This window comes from Doryrhamphus excisus, linkage group LG8, assembly GCF_037039965.1.
Source record: "Doryrhamphus excisus strain RoL-2023G ecotype Guam linkage group LG8, RoL_Dexc_Guam_v1.1, whole genome shotgun sequence".
In the NCBI taxonomy this organism is placed as follows: Eukaryota; Metazoa; Chordata; class Actinopteri; order Syngnathiformes; family Syngnathidae; genus Doryrhamphus; species Doryrhamphus excisus.
In genome coordinates, this window is record NC_136364.1 from 23,330,870 (window position 1) to 23,351,132 (window position 20,263).

Sequence of the window (20,263 nt, forward strand, 5' to 3'; positions counted from 1 at the left end):
ACGCACCCCTCCATCTGGACAAAGGCCACCAGGAGGATGTCACAGCCTGACTCAAAACAACAAAATGTTGGAATGCTATAGTCAGGATGGGAGACATGAAGCCACCCGCTCCGCTCACTTAAATATTCCCGTATTCCCGTCAAATGATTCATCTCAACTTCCCAACTTTCAGGTGAAAGTCCTTCCAGATGAGATGAAGAGCTACTAACCATCCAAAATAGACATTTTTCCCATTTTTCTCAGTCAACGTTCCCCCAAAGGCACCAACAGGACGAAGTGATTTATTGTTCCATTTTAGGAGAGGACAATGTCCTTCTTGTGTATGAAAGCAGCAGGCGAGTGTGCTAATGGCGGGTGTGTATATTGGAGTCAAAAAGGAAAGGAAACTTGTAAATACATGAAGGTTACTTGAACAACAAATACATCATCTACCATCCCGAGTGCTGACAATGCAAGTGAAAAACAACCTACATTTGGTGACCACGCCCTCAAGGTGGATGATATTGGGGTGGTCAAACTGGCCCATGATGCTGGCCTCGGCCAGGAAGTCCCGCCTCTGCTGGTCGGTGTACCCGGCCTTCAGCGTCTTGATGGCCACGCAGATCTCTCTTTTTCCAGGCATCTTCAAACGTCCGCTGCAGACCTCCCCAAACTCCCCTGAAACACAAGAAAGGGTGTATTTTACATCAGTGTGTGTGTGTGTGTGTGTTTGTGTGTGTGTGTGCACACTGGAAGGGGTCTGCTTTGAACATTGACCAGGGTCTCTAATCCCTTGCTGCCCCCCCACACGCCCACTTTTGCAATGAGGCAGCAAGAGGAAATGGATATTGATTCTTTCTCTTTATTATTTTGTCATTGGATGACCCGTCTCCAGCTGCAAGAATAGTACAAACAATGGAATTAGTCCACAAAGGCCGATTAGATGGTTTCATCCCTGAGAAGGACAACCAGTACTACATATATGTAGTTCCATCTACAACGTACTTTTCATTATTTATTATTATTATCAATTGTACTTGAAGTATTTTTGCTGCAAAAATGCTCCTTACCAACACCAATCACTTTCTCGATCTTGATACAAGATGCATCGATCTCCTTAGCAAACTCGCGGACAGCTTGGTTCGGGTCCTCATAGGTGAAGGGGTCCACGTATGTCCTCACGCCTGAAGGAATAACAACAAAGGGAACAATGTTAGTTCATGAAGCCACAACTCTGCTTATGTTCTTTATTTTGATAAAGATGCTGCAGGCCAAGCCTCACTTTTCTTCTCCCCATCCTTTGATTCACACGAATGCTTTTCCTGTCACTGTGATTGATGTCAATGAAGATGGGGCTCATTGATGGGACACCAATACCCACGCTGAAGACTTGATAATTGGGTGTTTGGGGCAAGTTGGGATGCTAGTATATTAACTTCAAAATAGTATGTGCCCTCCTAATCTTTTATGGGCCTCGGTTGTGGTTTATGGTACATGCATGTGGTAGCACATCTGGTAGCGCTAATGTTTCTCAGGTGCTTTGGGTTACCTTGATGTAAATGCTTCTCTTCATCTGACTCCTGCTTGGCCTTGCTGTATTTACTCCGCCTACGGGTGGGAAAAACACCAAGACAGTCAGTTGGAGTCATTCGGTGACGGAGTTGTAAATGTCCATCCGGACTATAAGTCACAACAGCCATGAATGCAATGAAGAAGAACAATACGTTGATGTTTACATTGTACATTTCAGTGGTGCAGGAGTAATAGGAAAGTTGCTCCGGAGTCGAAGACCCAGGATCAGTCCAACCATGAAAACATTTTGACTTATAGTCTGGCAAAATACGGTACTCTCAAATGTCAGGTTACATGTTTGAGGAAAGTCATAGTCGATTCTCATTCAAATCCTGGCAGCTCACTTTTTAATTGTGTTCTTTTTAATTGTGGTAATTGTTTTTAATTCTGTAAAGCACTTTGTGTTGCATGTTCTTGCAGGAAAAGTGCTCTACAAATAAAGTTGGTTTGATTTGATTTGATTTTTCAAAGTTTACTTTAAAGTTGTTTGTTGTTTCAATTGAAATTCCACACTCAATACTGCCAAGGGTTAAAAGAAAACCCACAGTAATGATTGATAACAGTCATCTCGTACATACAAAAACCAACAAGGATAAGACTTTAATGTTCCTAAGAGGTAGTGTTGGGTGTTGTTTGCATATAATCCAATCAGAACTTTTCAAATAGTGCTTGAAAGCGCTCGTCACCAATAACATTTAAAAAGATGTCAGACTGTGAGTCTGTGGGGACGCGGCATTAATTAGAAAACTTTATTTGCACAATATCACCTTCAAGCACCCGTAGCAGGTGGCTAAGTATGTATTGATTTAGCACCAAAACGAGGCAGCGATACGAAAGTCTATGATTTATTTGATTGTCCTGATTTTGAGTTCATTCAATGAATCGGCATTGGACTTCCACATGATCAGTACAAAAGGGCCCATCAGGAATTTGGAATAGCGGACAAATGTGGATGTAAATGCTGCAAATCAACCTTATAGAAGAATGCCTTGAAACGGTCCAGGCAACCTACACCTGTGCTTATATCGATGCGCTACGTCGATGGTGGAAACGACCACATGTGTGACACATTGTTCTCCTCTGCAGTTGTGTAATGAGGGTTAACGGCGATGTGATTACGGTCCCTCCCCACAGTCACCGCATGGGCGCTGCAGCACAATGACGCTGGTCATCCCATGCATATAAAGGAGGCCAAGACAACCACCTGCTTGGCTTGAAGGGAGGCAATCGCATGGAAAGCCAGGACAACACAGTCAGCCATTCACCGTCCATCACCCACACAGACGCAACACACAGTCATTGTGTTTCCGTATGAAAGGCGCACACTCGCACAGACCCATTAACAAATACTAGCTGCAGGAAAGTACACATAGTATCATGAAGAAAGGATCACACAAAGTGGTTGCCGTTGACGCTGTAAGGTGAGGCAGCCCCATCTGCATGGAAAGCCATCATGTGACTTTAACAGCGTGAGATTGGCTCCCTGCAAATCCACCTGATGCCCGTCTGTCTCACTGCGTCTCAATTCCAGCCCTACTTTTTATTTCTGGCATCTCTCATTGTCCACTGCTCCCCCTTTTGCATCGCCGCTTCCTTCCCTCTCGTTTGCTTCACGGCAGGAAGCAAGGCACTCCATAACCAGCTGCCCAGATTAGAGTCCGTACGGAATAAACAGGAAAAAGGAGCAAAAAGGATGAGAAGCGGGAATGGATGCAGACGACAGGGAGCCAGGGGTCGCTGATTGCATCTCAGCTGTCCTAACTGTCAATCATGTCTCTGCTGTGGCGAGCCATCACTCATGGTTGGGACTGCAATGCACTCCAACGTGTGTGTGCGTGCGTGTGTGCGTGTGTGCGTGTGTGTGTTTTCCACTGACACCCATCTCCTGACAGCTCCTCTCCCGGTGCTAAGCGAGACATCGTTCATCACAGGGAGACACGGACTGACAGAAAACAGAGGGCGCCGAGGGAGGAGGCCCACCTTCGGCTGATGACAAAAGCGCTGATGAGGAGGAGGAGGAGCACCACGCTGCCAACCACAGACACCAGTAACACCGTGGAGTTGGTTCCATCGCCGATTATGGGGGCTGGCACTGTGGGGCAGGACAGAGTGAAAAAAGAGTGAAAATAGAGCAAGATAGCTTACGTTTCTGTCAGTTACACCTCAGGCACCATCTCCATATCTACACACACACACACACACACACACACACACAAACGTTGCTTTTTACGACCCCCCATAAAGTGTCCGGCCGTGCGCCTCATTGAAAGACAATGACAGGCCATTAGGATGTGTGCTTGACCATGTTATTATCATGCACTGCTGCTGGGATCTGCATCACAAAGGGGACACCTGGTCCCTCCATCGGTGCTCTAACCGTCCACAACAACACAACAAGGCTTTCACCTTTTACAATTTCCCTCCTATTGTTATTCTGTGCTGTCTGGACACATCCAGCCGCAAACATGAACAATATTTAGTATCTTTCAGAAAGACTTTGGACCTGAGATTCAATTTGAATGGTGGATGTAAGTACAGAAATACAGTACTGTCATTCATCTTAGTTGGTGGGCACATTTACGTAAACCTGCCCATGACATCAACAACAACTCCATCAGCAATATTTCAGTCAAAATGGTATCATTCTTCAAAACCCTGATGAAGTCTTTGCAACGTCAACAACGGCGACTCCTGAAGTGACACCTATTGCCACAAATGTCCCGATGAAAAAGAAATGGTAAATCACAAAGTATAATTCACAGTTCTGCATGTCCAAAAGGGAGTAGGAAGAAGCAGAGCTAATTTGATCTTCTTTGTTTCACATCAATCCCAATACATTTGTTCACTTCCTGTATTCGGAATGTACTCTTTGCCAATTTTCAATACCTAGTCAAATGAAAGTGGCTCATAACCGATGCTATCGTTGCCTTGCATAAACGCCATCGCCAAAGAGGCTCCACTCACCAGAGTTGGTCATGAACTCAAAGGGGCCGCTGCATTCGGCGTAGCCGGCCGCCGTGCGTGCTCGCACATGGAACACATAAGAAGTCAGGGGAGCGAGACCCTTGATGTCTGCGTTTCTGGATGAAGTTTTTATGATCCTGTAGCTTTTTTCATTCTGGTCCTGCGGGGGCAAAAAAAAAGTCAAATACGACAGGAGAAACAAAGAGAAAACAATACTTTTACAAAATAGCAAGGTTTCAACAACCTACCTTTTCATAGTACTTGACCTCGTACTCAAGGATCACCCCGTTGGCTCGTTCTGGGGGCTGCCAGACCAGCGAGATGGTGTGTCTTGTGATGTTCTTGGCTTGGACAGATGTCACCGGGGAGGGAGCTAAACGAGACAAAAAGCAATTTAATCCTGCTGTTTTCTACTATTTACGATTCCTTCTTCAGTGTTTCAGCCTCGCAGACAATAAGTCTGTTTTCTGTTGGTCTTTCATCCTTCTGAGAAAGTCACAGAGTGGGCCGCGCCACAAGGCCTTTACTTGTGTTGGCTCCTATTTAAGAAGCAGTACGACCGCATAGCCGTATTGACCAAATGAACGCATTGCCGTACTCATGGTTGAAATCCATAAAAGTCATCCAATTTGCCTCCAGGTGGTAAAATAATGACAACCTTCATTTTCAGCATGTCGTCAGGTCACCCTGGGATAGCATATTATGCTACAAAAGCCGCCACAAGAAAGCGGACAAACGATCACAAGACTTTGGCCTTTTTTGTCTTCCGGAGAGCAAATCAATTGGTTTTCATTAAAGCGCCACTGAGCGATCTTATCATGAAGCATTTCTGCAGCGGCTGATAATGAGGCCATAATTCAAGCAACGGAGCTATCTGCGTTGTGCCGCCTTTAACACATGAAGGTTAAAGTAAAGATAATGGCTCGCTCCCCAGCCCTACCTCCGGTGTATCACAGCCGCACAAATCAAAGCTCTATCTTCGGGAGCTTGCCAACATTAAAATTGGGTCATACATACCCAATAAGAGAGAAATCAATGAGTGGAGAGCAGACTGCTGTAAAAAAGCTTCTGACGGGGCGGAACAAAGACATTAGCGAGACAGGAGGAAGTTCAACGCCTCAACCAACTGAAAGTGAAACACTTCCCTCTTCTGCGGCCAAGCAGAATAAGATCAGACCTGAACGCTCACAAGGAGTCCTTATTTGACCGACACGTCTCGGTGACACGTAACCTTCCTGACTCCAGGCCATCTGTCTTTGAAAACACCACCCTGGAGTGATTAATGAGGGCTTCAGCATCCAGCGATCATGATTGCATTATCTACGATGTGATATACATCCTCGTCACTTTGACCAGAGGCTCCAGGGAGGCCAGCATTTAAGCCTACGCTAACAAAACCCTGCTTTTAGCAGAGGATTGAGTTCAAACAGGCCTGCAATGGAAGCACCGCCGTGGATTGAGTTTCAGTTGCATAAAGAAGCAGCAGGAGTGGCACTTTGAGGGGGACTCGTGGGAGCTGGGATGGAGATGAAGAGGTATGGCGTTGCAGACATCTCCTGGTAAATGGATTAACCCAAGGTTGTGTCATCCTGTTGGTCTAATGTGTTGCATCTCTGTTAAACAATTAGTCGGCAGCCATTTGTAGCCCCCGATCAATCTTAGCCGGTCCGAGAGAGACAATTTGAAGGCTCCCGTGGGACTGAGTCAGGACACTCCAGCTAAGAAAGAAAAAACCCGCAAAGGTCACAGACCTTCATTCCACTCGAGTAGTCCACACATCTATCTTTTCTCCCGAGATGACAGATATGGCCGTTTAATTGTCTTCTGCTTCTCTTGGTGCATTTTTATTTCTCCCTCACCTCATGCGAGGATGAAGATGAGTGGACTTTTGAGTGGTGTCCTTACACGAAACGGCTAGGTTCCAAACAGAACTCCATTACCAATACCAATATCTACCAAAACCCATATTGGCAGCAGCTCTTCCCTCAAACTAATGTCGTGTAATCAACTCATTAGGCTTCCTTTACTGTGATGCTGCTGCATACATTTAGCAAATAAACACTGTTTGTGCAAAATAAGACAAATCCTGCAATACGCAGAAAAGTCGTTGGACTTTTACAATCCAAAGTTGAAATAGTTGACACACTGAGCTAGCCAGCTTGTTACCATTACCATTATCGATATGGGTCAGCTAACATAATGGGACAACCCTATTTACAAACAGTACAGACAGGAACGGGGTTACCCATCAGGTAGCCATCATGTCTTCTGATATAATGAAGGGAAATCACAGGAATGCACAATTAAAGCTGATAAAGTGACAACCTTGACATCCTGTAAAACCACGTCTAGCCTGATGAGAGACTAGCCATACTTCGTAATCTTATGATAAATTAGGTGACATGACAAAATAAATGGACAAGTGACAAACATTAAACCTTGTGTGGATATGCTGATATGTTTTCATGGATCAGTGAGCTGCATGCAAATCACCTCCTAACCTCCACGGCGTGTGAAAGCCATTCCCACTGGGTTGGTGGTGGTGTTTGGGAGCCTTTCCACCCAGCACCGAGTGGCTTTGTCTTGGAAAGCATGTCAATCATTCACTGCTTATGCTACAGTATGCGCTGTTGTGTTAACATTGAAAAAGTAAGACTGAGGAGCACATGTGGTTGCCAGATTGAAGCCCGGCTGCCAAACTGGAGTCCCCCCGTTTTGCTGGCACCAAAAAAAAAAAAAGTTGGAGAGGGAGCTGTATTTCACAGTGTCAAGAAAATGGCTTCTTCTTACAAGATCTGTTACCACGCCCTGAAACGGCTGGCTCCATCTCTCCAAACACATTTGCCATCGCTGACAAACAAACACGCTTTCTCATGCTTGGATTCATATTTAGTCATTTAGTATATTCATAATTTGGTATAGATACAGAGATTTATTTTCTTTTGACACAAAGTTCTTGATCCCACAAAGGGAGCAAACGTACAGCCAGGGGTCAGTTCAAAGCCGGGCCAACCCCCCTCCAGCCCTCCAGCCCCCCTCCAGCATGATAGGGTTACACCCCGACTGATTTATGCTGGTGGAATTGTTCATTTGAGGGCAAAGAATCTGACTCCTTCATACACACACGTCTGGTTCCACATTCATGCTCACGCAATCAACAGTGCTAATGTGTTAATTTTCTCTTGGCGCACCTCTCCACTGCGCTTCCATCCATCCTCCTCACTGTCCAAAATCCATGTGCGTTTCTACATTCCAACCTGCCAACCTCACCTCTTCCTTTGCGACTGAAATTGTAACTTTTATGGGAAGGCGGAGGAGGTGGAGCCGTCTTTTCCACAGCAGATATAAATCCTAATAAATCTATCATAATAAATGCATAATCCACCATGTCTGGATGAAGGGAGGCTGCACGGGGAGGGGGGCGGCCGCAGATGACGCGCTGCATTACCAGAGGCTGAAACCAGAGATTCCAAAGCCTCGACTGAGCATTAACAGAAAGAAATCCAATCAGTCTGGAGATATTCTCTTTAACAAACATCCTCCGGCGCACGAGAGGCGTGCACACATGGGGACTTTGTTTAAGCAGCAAATGCGGACCGTTTCCTCAGACTTCAGCATATGTCACTTTTAGCATCCGTGCAGACATACGGCATACATCAGCACTTCCAGCTGCAAGCTCCACAAATCATTTGGAAAGGTTGTGAAACATGCAAGAGTGACGCCAAAAGCAACATTGGTGTGGTTAAACCTGGAGGCAACAGATTAGTCCAGAGGGATGTCGCTTTGTGTGCGTCTTGGCAGATTCCATGTGCGAGATTGCACTCGTTGGATTGTTTGTTTCCGAGCACAGAATATGTCCTACTGTTGCGAACCCTTGAACCCGGGTGTCCTCCATTACGGTTCCTACACACGGCTGTCTGGCAGCACTCTCAGCTCTCCCACAGGCAGCAAGCCATTCATCTCTATCTCCCTGACCCCATCTGATAAATCAAGCCACTGTGTCCTCAAATTGCCAGTCCAAACCCCCATTCAAGACATTCACTTTTGCCAGGGATGGAAATTAGTGCTAAAAAAGCGACACAAAAAGGGCACTTAGCTTGCCACCCAAGAGAAGAGCAGTAAAGAAGACCAAAGTAATGATCGGCTTTAAGTGGTGGAGAGCAGGGAGGGATGACCAGAAAGGATCCGCGTCGTAAAATCCATTTGCACAACAACCATCGGTTACAAAATGGCTAAATGACAAATCAACAGGAGACTCTGAACGACCCCACGGGTTTGGAAGGGCGCCCCTCCCACACTGGAAGGGAGATTGCATATTGTGCTTTCGGAATTGCACCGACGGAATCTAGCAGCATTTGCAATAGAACCTTTGTGGATCGATACAACTCATGTAATTCATAGCTTTAGCTCTAAATGTAGTTCTTAGCCCCTCACCACATGCATACTTTTGGGGTGTTTTGGTAGGTAGATTACCTCCCAAAAACGGTACAAAGAAGATACGCTCAGTTTCACAACTACTGTTCCTACTACTGACTCTTCCTCAGCTGTTGTACAAATGTAGTACAGAAGTATGTACGCAAACACGTGTTCTAGTATGGCATGAATCTATCTGGATTGGCAGGGGCTGATTCCGTAAATTGGGTCAATCGGCGTAACCAATGTCCATTCGGGCTGACATAGACATGTACATAGACATTTATTGAATAATGAATCAATACAGCACTGACTGCATATGGATATGGACTGTACAGTACACTGCTGCCTAATACATTACCTATAGTATATGAGCCACCCGGGTTCAAAGACGTATTCTCTGAAAGAGCAGACGGATGCATCAGCTTTCTTGGACGGCTTCCTTTAATAGTACAGTTGGAACTAAAAACATCCCCCAGGCTTTTTAATAACACCCCCCTCCTACAAAGTCAATCAAAGCTGATCAGCTTACCGGCCTGGTTGGTGGTGACGGTCACAGACACCGCCTGTTCTGGCCCGGGGCTCTGTGGCGAGACGCCATTCACCGCCCACACCTCAAAGGTGTAATTAGTATGGGCCTGCAGCTCGTTGATGGACACTCTGGTTCCCTTCAGGCTCAGCTGCTGGGGGCTAAAGTGGATGGCGTTGCCGCACGGTTGACATCGCCGCCCGTCAGGCCCACAGCGTTTGCACACCACGTTGTAGGTCAGATCCTGCCGTCCTCCCGAGTTCCTTGGAGGGCTCCACTCAAGGTTGACAGAGGTCTCGTTTACATTCGAGATGAGGTGTAGCGGCGCCGTCGGAGGTCCTGTGGAGAAAAAAAATGATGGTTGGAATAAACAACGTTGGGTCAAATAGTGTACCGAGTTACACTAAAATATCGTTTTTGTTGAAGGAGGGATGGAGACTTTTTTCCTGCAACTTGCATCCAGGTGACATAGTTCTAATAATCGGTGAAAAGCTCTTAATAAGTCAGCTAGTCGATTCATAAAATAGTCTAACCCATTTATGTCGACAACACGTCTATGTCAACGTACTCATTGTTCACCCTACGCTACATGGACACATCTTCAGTCATGGGGTGTCCGGTCTTTGATAACCGCCGGCGACCCAGTCAGGGGTCATCAACCCTCAACTTGTTGATTGTTCGTGTGTACCAACTACGCTATGTATGTTAGCTATTAAATTGAAACATGTAAGGTTCCCTTTTAATGTCTTGTGGCTCAAAGCAAGGGAGAATCTAGTTTCACCTTTTTTAATGAACCAAAATCCAATCAACGGGCAGATTTCTTCATATGAATGCAAATATGAATCAGCTGGTGATGGCTAAGTGCCAAATGTAACAGAAGGTCTTTATGGCCGCCACTTAAAAACTACGGACCAAGTGTGTGTTGGACACCCCCCCGCCCCCCGCCCCCACCAACCACCACCAGCCTTGATGGAAGTCTACGCACTAGTTTTCTATGCAAGAGGCAATACAGACGTGACGCAGACGCCCTCTCGTCATCAATTTCCATTTCCATGTAAGCGCCACCGTAATCAATGTGTTTTTTGTGTTGCTTTCAAACATAAGACTTGGTAATTGACTTAGCCCCCCCCCTCCCACTCTATGTCTCTCTTTGACTAATGAAGCACTGGCGAGCACACTGGAGGGGATCGATGCACGCTGAAATATGAAATCTAGTCAGTTGGCAGACTAATCATTTTGCAAAGGAAATTAATTATCAGTGCTATTTTTAGAAGACTATGATGACAATGAAATATGTCACTGAGACACTGGGAGCACCGAAGGGGACAGACGATAGACGCCCACAGGAGATGTGCCAGAGCGTTTGTGCACAAATGTTGGCGCCCAAGATCGGGTTGGGAAACATTTGTTGACTGGATGTGCGTGCGGAACTGAAAATGGGGCAAACCATTTCTTTCTGGAAAACTCATTTTAATATGGAAGAAGCGGGTCTCCAGGGTAGGGACAGACAAGACCAAGACCAGTGTTACTAATTAGAAGTAACACCCATAGTGGCAGTCTTCAATAATAAAAAAAGATTAACCACGTCTCATTAAAAATTAAGAGTGAGGATTATTGCTCTCCTTCCTTGCTTGAAACATGTCCACACTGCTATGTCAGCCACATGTGACTGCACCTGTTGCTATCCCATAATGCACCAGTGGGCAAGTGGGGAGCTGTTGGCTTTGAGTGACACTTTGTAATTAATCCCAAGGGAGTGTGCGGCAAGGGAAAATGGATTGCGGACCAACGTCCGCTCAAAATGGCCTCAACATGCAAAGTCACACGTCCAAAAGTTTGTCCAAAATAAAGTTTGAGCTAAAAGCTTTCCATTCATTTATGGGCAGGCAATTTGCTCAGACCATTAGTTCTTTCTTTCCTGTCAGCCGAGGCTTCATCTGTCTTTCTCATTTTTACTCCGCTTTCTGAAACGTCTCTCCTTCCTGCTTGCCTCCTGTCTCTTTCTATTAACGTTTGTCAGCAGACTGCAGTGCGGGGCGAAGGTAGGGGGCAGGCACAATTAACCAAGGATCAACCCCCCCACTGCGATCCATAGATATTTCCAATGCTTCACTCGAGTCGTCCCCATTCCATCTTCTCGACCCAGCCTTCCTCCAAACCAAACCAAACCACCACTAAGACAACTGGGAAAAATGTGAGACACACATCAAGGGCCAAAAGAAACCCCAAATTGTAGAACACCCCCTCTAGCCAGCAGGCAGCGGAGCAACCAGCCCCCTTGGGTGTCTGCCCATGGCCCCCAACTAGTTTGATTGGCGCACTGACAAAAATCCAGGCATATTTTTTTCACATAATTTGTCAGCCATCCAAGCAGCCAAATTATGGGATGTAAAGTGGTACATTCTCTGATGACAATCAGACAAAAAACAAGGAAGCGAAGGAAGCGACGACAAACAGTCGGTAGAGAGGACGGTTCAAAGATCAACTGTTGACCAGCTGGCGAGGAGGGGGCAAAGGTCAGAATCCTGCCAATGTCAAGTTCCTTGGGGTACAAACGAGAAGGCAGGAGATTGCGTGGCATTATCCAATCAAAGCAGCCCGGTCATAAGCTGTGGCAGCTGTTGCTGGCAGAGCCTCGGTCCAATACCACACTGACTAACTGGACCACGGGGACCATGTCGGCTCGTAACTCGATACGGAAGCGATGCCACATAATTGGCTTAGAGGGGCTTGGGATTTTATTCAACAATACATTTACTATTAATTGGCGCAAATAAATTGTGACAAGACATTTGGAACATAAAAATTGAAGCGTAAAGATTCACCATTGACACGCTGTCATCAGCAAGTACACGTACATGTACTTCACTTCAATTTGTACTTGCCAAAATAAAGCTTATACTCTTTTTCAGGACTTTGTATTGACTTATGGATTCCTATAGAGCCGCTCAGAATGCTTTCTAGATCTTCCAGACTCTATGCCTCTTCCAGCAGTGTTGTCTTGGATTTCCTGCCTCCCACCCAAACGGTCTGTGTCATTTACTCCTCCCCCAGCCCTCCTCCCGCCCAGTCCGCTCCACTGTGATTGGTCACACTCCCAAGCGCTCCCGAGGACTTCCGGAAATGTAGTTGCTAGTTTACAGTACAGCCAATCTGCAGCCCACATAAGGAAGTCCGAGTTGCAGTGACGTCAGTAGAACTATTAGTGTTGTGATGATTGGGATTATTATGTATATCTAGCCATTACAGATATTACATATCTTTCATGAAGAAAATAATTCCTAATCAAGCATTGTTTGAACCTACGCTTTATCAAACTCCAAAGGAGAAATCCAATCGAGCGGATGGTTGGGACTCATCTGATTGAATAAAATGTTGACTTGACTGATGAGTCCGCCGGAACTTGACAGCTCATTTGGGCGGGATGGGGAGCCAACTATGAGCAAAGTAACTCAACAGATGTTTTAGTTGGTAGAAATTGCTTTATGACACTTACTCAGTCATACATAAACATCTGTCGTATGGAAGTCGGACTGCTGTTTTTTGGAGCCGAGGAGAGCCTTTTTTGTGTGATGTGGCTTTTCTTTTTCTCCTTACTTTGTGGACATTTCTACCAGCAGGAACTCCAAATACCGTGACTCTGAGGTGAAACGGGATCTCGAAGGGAATGAGTATCATGAGAAGGCACGACTGTCAATAGTATTTGTTCCGCCAATCATGGTGAGTTTGGCACGGAGTAATAGAATGACTAATGAATGCAACTAAATCAAGAAAATGACGACATGCAGAACAAAAAGGATTGTCTTTGTCTCTCGTACTCTCCTCCTGTTCTGCAAGGACTGCGGTAAAACAAATCAGGAATGTGCCGGTTTATACTGAATTTGGATCTGGTGCACCGTGACTGATCACTAAGTACAACCTAGATTGAAAAAACACCTTCAAAAACATCCCAGGGTTTGGTTATGCATGTGTACGACTGTGGGAGGGGTTAATTCAGGTTAACATTGCATGGACATAATCGCAGTATCGTGTGGAGGCCTGTTGGAGTGCACAAACATTGCAGTTGTTGGTGCACTCGGAGGCCTCCATGCCTGCTTTGTAGTTTGGTTTGTCTAAGGCAAAAATGCGTTGTGCATTTACTTACGAGTGCAGGGCATGGATGCTGGGTCGGTTTCCGAGCGGAAGTAGCCCTTATCGCAGGCGCAGGAGGTGGAGCCCTCCCTGACGGAGTAGCTATGGAGTGGACACTTGGAGCAGGCGCCGTCAGTGGCCAGAGCACGATAGTATCCAATCTTACAGGCTAAAAGAGAAAAAGAGACATTTGCTTTATAGCTGCTCACCGTGAACGCTTGCCAGGCCAATGCGGATAACTTGGAAAGTCATTGGAAAAAAAATCTGATGATCCCAATTCCCTTAAGACATCACATTAAGAGACAATCATCAAGACAATTTAGCACTTGACAAGAAAAACAATGAGCTTCCTCGGAGCGTCCAACACAATCATTTTTCTTCACTTTCAGTCCTCGATGCTTCTGTTTGTTCCGACTTCCAAAGCAAACATTTCAGTATCATATTAGAATAGAAAGCGCACATTTTCATTTTAAACAAGATTAAATGACTACAGTATTTTTTTACAAAAGAAAACAGTGACAGCTGCTGGCGTATTGGACTACAGACATATTCATAGTTCATAAATGACAGCACTTGGCCAATCAGGGGCTCCGGTCTTCACATTGATTGTTTTTTACATTTCAGGCACAACACACACACACACACACACACACACACACACACACATATATATCTGAAAAATGAGGGCAGGTAACACCCCTTTTGGCAACAGTAGTCAGCTTTCTCTTTGGTGACAGTTTGATTGGGGGGGGCTCATCTTTCAAGGAGTTCCTCCATCGTCTTTTTATTTGTATATTGGCCAAGGGAGTCTTGTATTTCATCTGCTGAACCAGAGGAGGCAGACAAAAGAGCAATTCTGTGAAAGGTTAAGCACATGCGGTCCCAACACCGATTGGACCAAACGACCCGTCGCTCCAGGAAGCTGCCACGTGCGGTCAGACGTATTGAGGCAAGACAGTTGGTGGTTTGGCTTTTGGTAAATTGGCATTATAGCGATGCAAAGAGTCCAACTGGAGATAAAAATAGCACTCTGGCATGCAAGCCTTGCCAAGGTTAAAAAAAAAGCATCAAACCCGACATCCTTTTTCAGTCCATGTATCACTTTTGTTTGTACAATATTAATAACTAAAGGCAGTGCATATGTAACCATGAAACGGTAAAACTTGGAACGCCGTAAACCAAAGACCACCTGTCGTGATGGACTCATAGTTTGCAGGGGTAAGGTGATCCTCTCTAAGATGCAAATCGTCTATTTACATATGCAATACATGCTGTACTACATACTGTACATAATACAAACTAACAGAGCACAGGAAATCCCCCAAAGCCTCAAATTACTGGGAGTCTTTAGTCTTTAGGGCCGCGATGTCTTCTCTTCAACTGCTGGATTAACGTAGCACCATGAGCTGGGCTAGCCGCTACCTGCTGAGCCTTTCTTCTCCCGCTCGGTTCATCAGGGCTAAACCTTCGCTACCGCTAAGCAAAGGGCCTCTTTGATTGGGGCCTGCAGGGGTGCGTGGAGCCTCCGTTTCTTTTCTCCGCAGTTGCAAAAAGGGGCGAGATTAGTCAGGAGGTGCTTCTTATTATCTTTCTATCTCTATTTAACGCAGTCTCCTGCACTGGAATCCGTTCTAAAGACACTCGGGATTGGTGGGGATTGTTTCAGGGATTTCAGGTGACAAAAGCCGTGGCTGCTTGAACGGTTTGTACATGTGCGCTGACCAGAAAAGTGCGGAGTTGAGCGTGGGGTCAAGCAGCTGTTGGAGATGATGGCCTTCAGCAAAAAGCTGAAGAGAGAGTTAATTGAGTCCCAGGTTTCACAGTCTTTGGGTCTGAGCCTCTTTAAAGACACACGGTTTTAGGGGAAGCTACCTCAAACTGTGCACGGTTGATGAGGTTTTCAGTTCTTAAGCCATCCCAAGCTGATCCTTGAGTCCCAAACTTGCAAATCCCTGTTTGCCATCTGACAAATGTCATCTGTGACGACATCTTTGAAAATGAAAAATGTGATGTCAACACACCAGGACTTGTTTATAGCAGCGACGGCCCTGCAGACAGGAAGAGCGGCGAGGTGGTTGATGTCTAAGTCAAGTGAGGACTTTACGTCCTATCAGGAGAAGCAGCGTGTGCAAGGCAGTGGGTGGTCTACGAAACCCTGGCTTTAGAGAGGAATCTCCCTTAAGAGTCGGGATTTATCACTGCCCAGGCCAGCGTGGCAAACCCGCATCCAAGCCCAAATAGAAAGCCTTCACACCGTACACATATTGCTTTTTTCTGGATTTGATAACCAGCTTTCCGCAGCATGTTTTTATACGATGTGTTTCTTGCCCACTGATTGTCTATCTCTGTGGGCTTCCTTCCAGATAGCGCTGGTTTTTGTCAGGTGCCAAATCCCTTAGCTGGGAGATCAAAGGCGGACAAAAGACTGGTGACTTATTCTATTCTGAAAAGCCCCAAAACCCCTCATTGTGTGGGATGTCACATTCTTCTCCCCCCCCACCCCCCACAATCTATTTCATTCGTTCAATCCTCTTCATCTTTTCTCTTTCTTGGAGGATTTCTCCCATCCACATCCCAGTTGTTTGCAAAGGAACACATATTCAGAGAACAGGGTGCTATGATTTCTGATAGTTAATGAGTAGTTTTGTTTGTGTTGGGCGGCGGGATGCCGGTTGAATGAGTCGCACCGTATGAGGGGGGCAAGTAGACAAAAAGAGACAATGAGGGAAACGGACGAGCACGGAAACTAAAACCCGGCTAAGTTTTCCCACGTGGAACCAGCCTACACAGAAGGCTTTGAAAAGTAATGGACGCCAAATAAAACCTCAACCATCAACCCACACACTCAGCCGCCGCAGCCCACCATCAGTGACCTGCATGCAAAGTATAGGTAGACGCCATAACAAAGCGTTCAATGCCAGGCACTAAAAGCTTGAGAGAAACCCTATGGAACAATAGTCCTCCACAACTCGGGAATATAACAGCCATCACGCAGCACTCGAACCTAGCCTGGCACGCTAACCTAGCCTGGCACGCTAACCTAGCCAATCCCCTCTCTTATGATAAAAGATGACAAGGCAGTTTTCCTTTCTCTTTTCCCGACCGTGCTTCATCTTCTCAGGGTGTTGAAAACCCCTCCACTGTTTTTTAGTCATAACAGACAGCGAGCGTACTTCACAAGAGAAGTCTGAAGCATCTTCATACAAAGCTGCTCTTTCAACAAAAAAGAAGCGATCAGCTTTCAGGACCCGAGGGCACAGAGCGCCTCTGCTCTTGAGAGGCCACGCCGCTATTCACGCTGACTTTATGCCATATCCCTCGTACGCCACAACTCCTTTATTGGTTTCTCTCCGAGTGGATTGTGTTGTTCCTGCAGGACTCCTCTGGTGGATATCACCCAGCCTGGATAGATGTGCTGTCTAATCTGACACAGATGAATAACACCTAAGAAGCACCGCCATAGATCTGCTCCACGACTAGTCAGGATGACTGGCGCTGACTAGCTGTTGACCGTTAGCATCTGCCATAGCAACAGCAGGAGAGTGAAGCGGGTTACCTCATTAATCCTGTCACTCCGGGTTATTAATTGCCTCCGACCCTGACGGCGACACGCAGCCACACGGCCACGGAATCAGCGTGATGGATGAGGGACACACGGTCACCGGAGCTGATCACCATGATTGATGATGCACTCCATACTCATCTTAACCTTGACCTGACGGCAGGCAAGTCCAACATCTTTAGCATCTTCTTTTAAGACGGGAAACTTAATGAGTCAGCAACATGTGGATGTTATTCATATTAGCGCTAATTAAGGCCACAGAAAGGTTCAAAATGTTAATAACATTCTTTCCATAATTGCCAAAGTTGGGCTGATGCTCGTCACGACCACGAGGTTCAATAGCTTTTGTGTCTAACGACTTTTCATCAGACATTGAAATGACTACACAGAATCAATGAGCTCAGGACAATTTTGATATTTTTTGCAATAAAAATGTAAAAATAATACCTATAGTACATAGTTTATTCAGAGTTCTCTACACCTCTCACAGCAGATGAATGCATTGGGGAGCCGCCTCACATTGTTTTTGGAGGGTGCATGAACCAGCAAAAAAATGAAATATTGTTTGGAATATTTCCTGCGTACCAAGCACTCCACCTTGGTATCGACACGTAGGCATTACCTCCATCAACTCCCTCCCAATTCCTCCGGTCTGGCACTGAGACTGCAGTACAATAGTTACATCACAATCATCTCGAGTAATCCACCCAGCCTCTTGGGAATGGGACCACCATTTCAAATATAGGTCACAGGGTACACCCAGGTCTGGTCGTCAGCCAATCACAGGACAGACTAGATTCACACTCACATTCACCTGTGGACAATTTACACTCTACATGTTAGAGTCTTAATTAACCCCCACACACGAGCAGAGCATGCAAACGCCACAGAGAAATGCCCCTCTGGATGTTCGAGTGTCAGATGAGTGAGTAGTTGCATCCGGACAAGAAGGCGTCACTGGGGTAAAAGATGTACTACATAAGGGACACGAACCTGCAGTGTTGTGACCAGACCAGCAGGCAGAACCACGTGACACTAAACTAAGGCTATAACTAAGAGTATGTCAACGAGGTGAGTGATGTCAGTCAAAGTATTTGAATATTCGGTCTGTTTGTCACTTTTGGTCACTTGGCGGTGACGTCATCCTTTTTAGAAAGCAGCGGCTTGCTCGCCTACACAGTAACAACAAGCCGACTTTGCCAGTTTGCGGGCCCCCAGAAGCGTTTCCATGTGGATGACAGGCTGAAAGGATGAAATACATGAAGTTTCCACGTAGGCCGCCTCTAAGCCACGTAAGACCAGCAACTGGGGCAGCGGAAGGTACAGAAACGTGGCCAAGGTATTGTCTTACTGCAGCTTCTTTCTCTAAGATCTCGGGGGGGGGGGGGTACTAATGGGACACAGGTGGACGTGTCTTTGATTAGGCAGTACAGTTAAATGCTTTCCTGGCATTGTTTACAATGAAAAGAAGTGCATCTTAATTCAATCATAAACAAACAAAACAGGGCGCTAGGAGGTAGATGAGTATGCTAATGGAGTTACACTGCGGGACACACGTTTCGCAAACAATGGAGACAGACAAACGTTCCACTCTCTGCATGTCAAGGAGAATGGGGCAGGAAAAGGGAGGATGTGTGAGAACACACACAAACACACACTAAGAATAGGTAAGGGGAAGAGGAAGCGATTGGAAGGCGCTCTCAAAGGGGCCTCATATCCAATTCTGTAAACAAACGTAATCCACATGTCCAAACCAAACCACTGGCCAAATACAACAAAGTCACATATGGAATGATTTCACTTTGACTACAAATCAACTTTACACAACTTATAAAGTCACTGCTCGCTAAATATGACCAGCTAAGCCTGTCATAATCACAATAGGTATTAATAAGTAAAACCTAACTAATAAATGGATGTGCCTGTTTGAACTCCATAACACAACATGAAAGTTGATTCTGGTGTTCCGTCCAGAAAAAGTTGCAGATCAACTACAAAACAAACATATGTCAATATTTCTGCAAAACCTGCACGAGCTCACCTAGAAATCATCCATGCATCCATTTTTCCATGTATGTTGTTCAGCCTATCCCAGCTGATGATGGCTAAAGGTCCACCCTGGACTGGCTGTCAGTCAATTACAGGACACATTTTCAGACGGATAACCATTCACACGCTGCCTACGTATAACATAACATAGCACAGTATAAAACTACCACAACTGAAAACCCCCAGACTGTGGTCCCAGGGACAGGTTTCATATGATCCACGTCTCAGAAGTGGCAGGGTGGCTTTTCAAGAGTCGGACTAAGTTGACTCAAGTTTGAAAAGAAAGGTATTTTTAGGTTATTTGTTGACGTAATCTACGTGCAGCCTGCAGACGACAGCCTGTCTGGGGCCCCAAAGCACCTAACATCGTGCGTGGGAGGGTGTGCATGGCTCTCCGTGTGCTTTGCACTTCATTGTGTCTTTGCATTTATGACTTCTGTGTACGTATATGTGGATCCTTGTACATCAGATTGGTCTTGGGTGACTTATTCCTCAAAAGTTCAAGTCAACCCAGTGACTGTTGACTGTCGCCGCTTTACCCTTTGACCTATTCTGATGTCAATCTTCACACCCTCCGATGTCTTTGTCCGAGGCTGAGGTCATCGCTGTGGTGGAGGCATACTCCCTAGCACTTAAAATGGTGCCGGCATACTCTCGGAATACTCCAACCAGGATTCCACGTTTATTCCTTCATTCCAGCTTAGCTAACCTAAAACATAACGTGATGGTGACAGTAATAGCGTCCACAGCCACTGCAGGTCAAGACCGGACTACAGCAGGCTTGTTCAAAGAGCAATCACTATCAATACCCATAACCCCCCACTTCACCTTTCACATCTCCGGTCATTTATCAGGCCAACTAGACAGAAGTCCATTCATCATCGTCATCCTCACACATCCTGTACACATACATGTACGCATCAATGTTGTACTTGGATACCACTATATGCAACTCTCTTATTTTCCAATGCCTCCTTCTTTGCCTATTTCTTCCGTGTCCCTCCTCCGACCGTGTGCCTGCAAGGGATTGTGTCTTTCCTCTTCCCCTTCCAGCAGTATTTGAC

The 20,263-nt window shown here is 45.9% G+C and overlaps 1 protein-coding gene across 1 annotated transcript in view; it reads right to left on the bottom strand.

Moving 5' to 3' along the window:
• The window catches only part of epha4l (eph receptor A4, like), a 43,774-nt gene that overhangs the window by 11,382 nt on the left and 12,129 nt on the right, over positions 1 to 20,263 (bottom strand). The window contains exons 4-11 of the mRNA XM_058080079.2: positions 13,602 to 13,757; positions 9,461 to 9,796; positions 4,764 to 4,888; positions 4,516 to 4,675; positions 3,532 to 3,643; positions 1,529 to 1,587; positions 1,050 to 1,163; positions 472 to 657 (exon numbers count right to left, since the gene is read on the bottom strand). Coding sequence (XP_057936062.2) covers positions 472 to 657; positions 1,050 to 1,163; positions 1,529 to 1,587; positions 3,532 to 3,643; positions 4,516 to 4,675; positions 4,764 to 4,888; positions 9,461 to 9,796; positions 13,602 to 13,757 — 1,248 coding nt within the window. The remainder of the gene's footprint in view (positions 1 to 471; positions 658 to 1,049; positions 1,164 to 1,528; positions 1,588 to 3,531; positions 3,644 to 4,515; positions 4,676 to 4,763; positions 4,889 to 9,460; positions 9,797 to 13,601; positions 13,758 to 20,263) is intronic.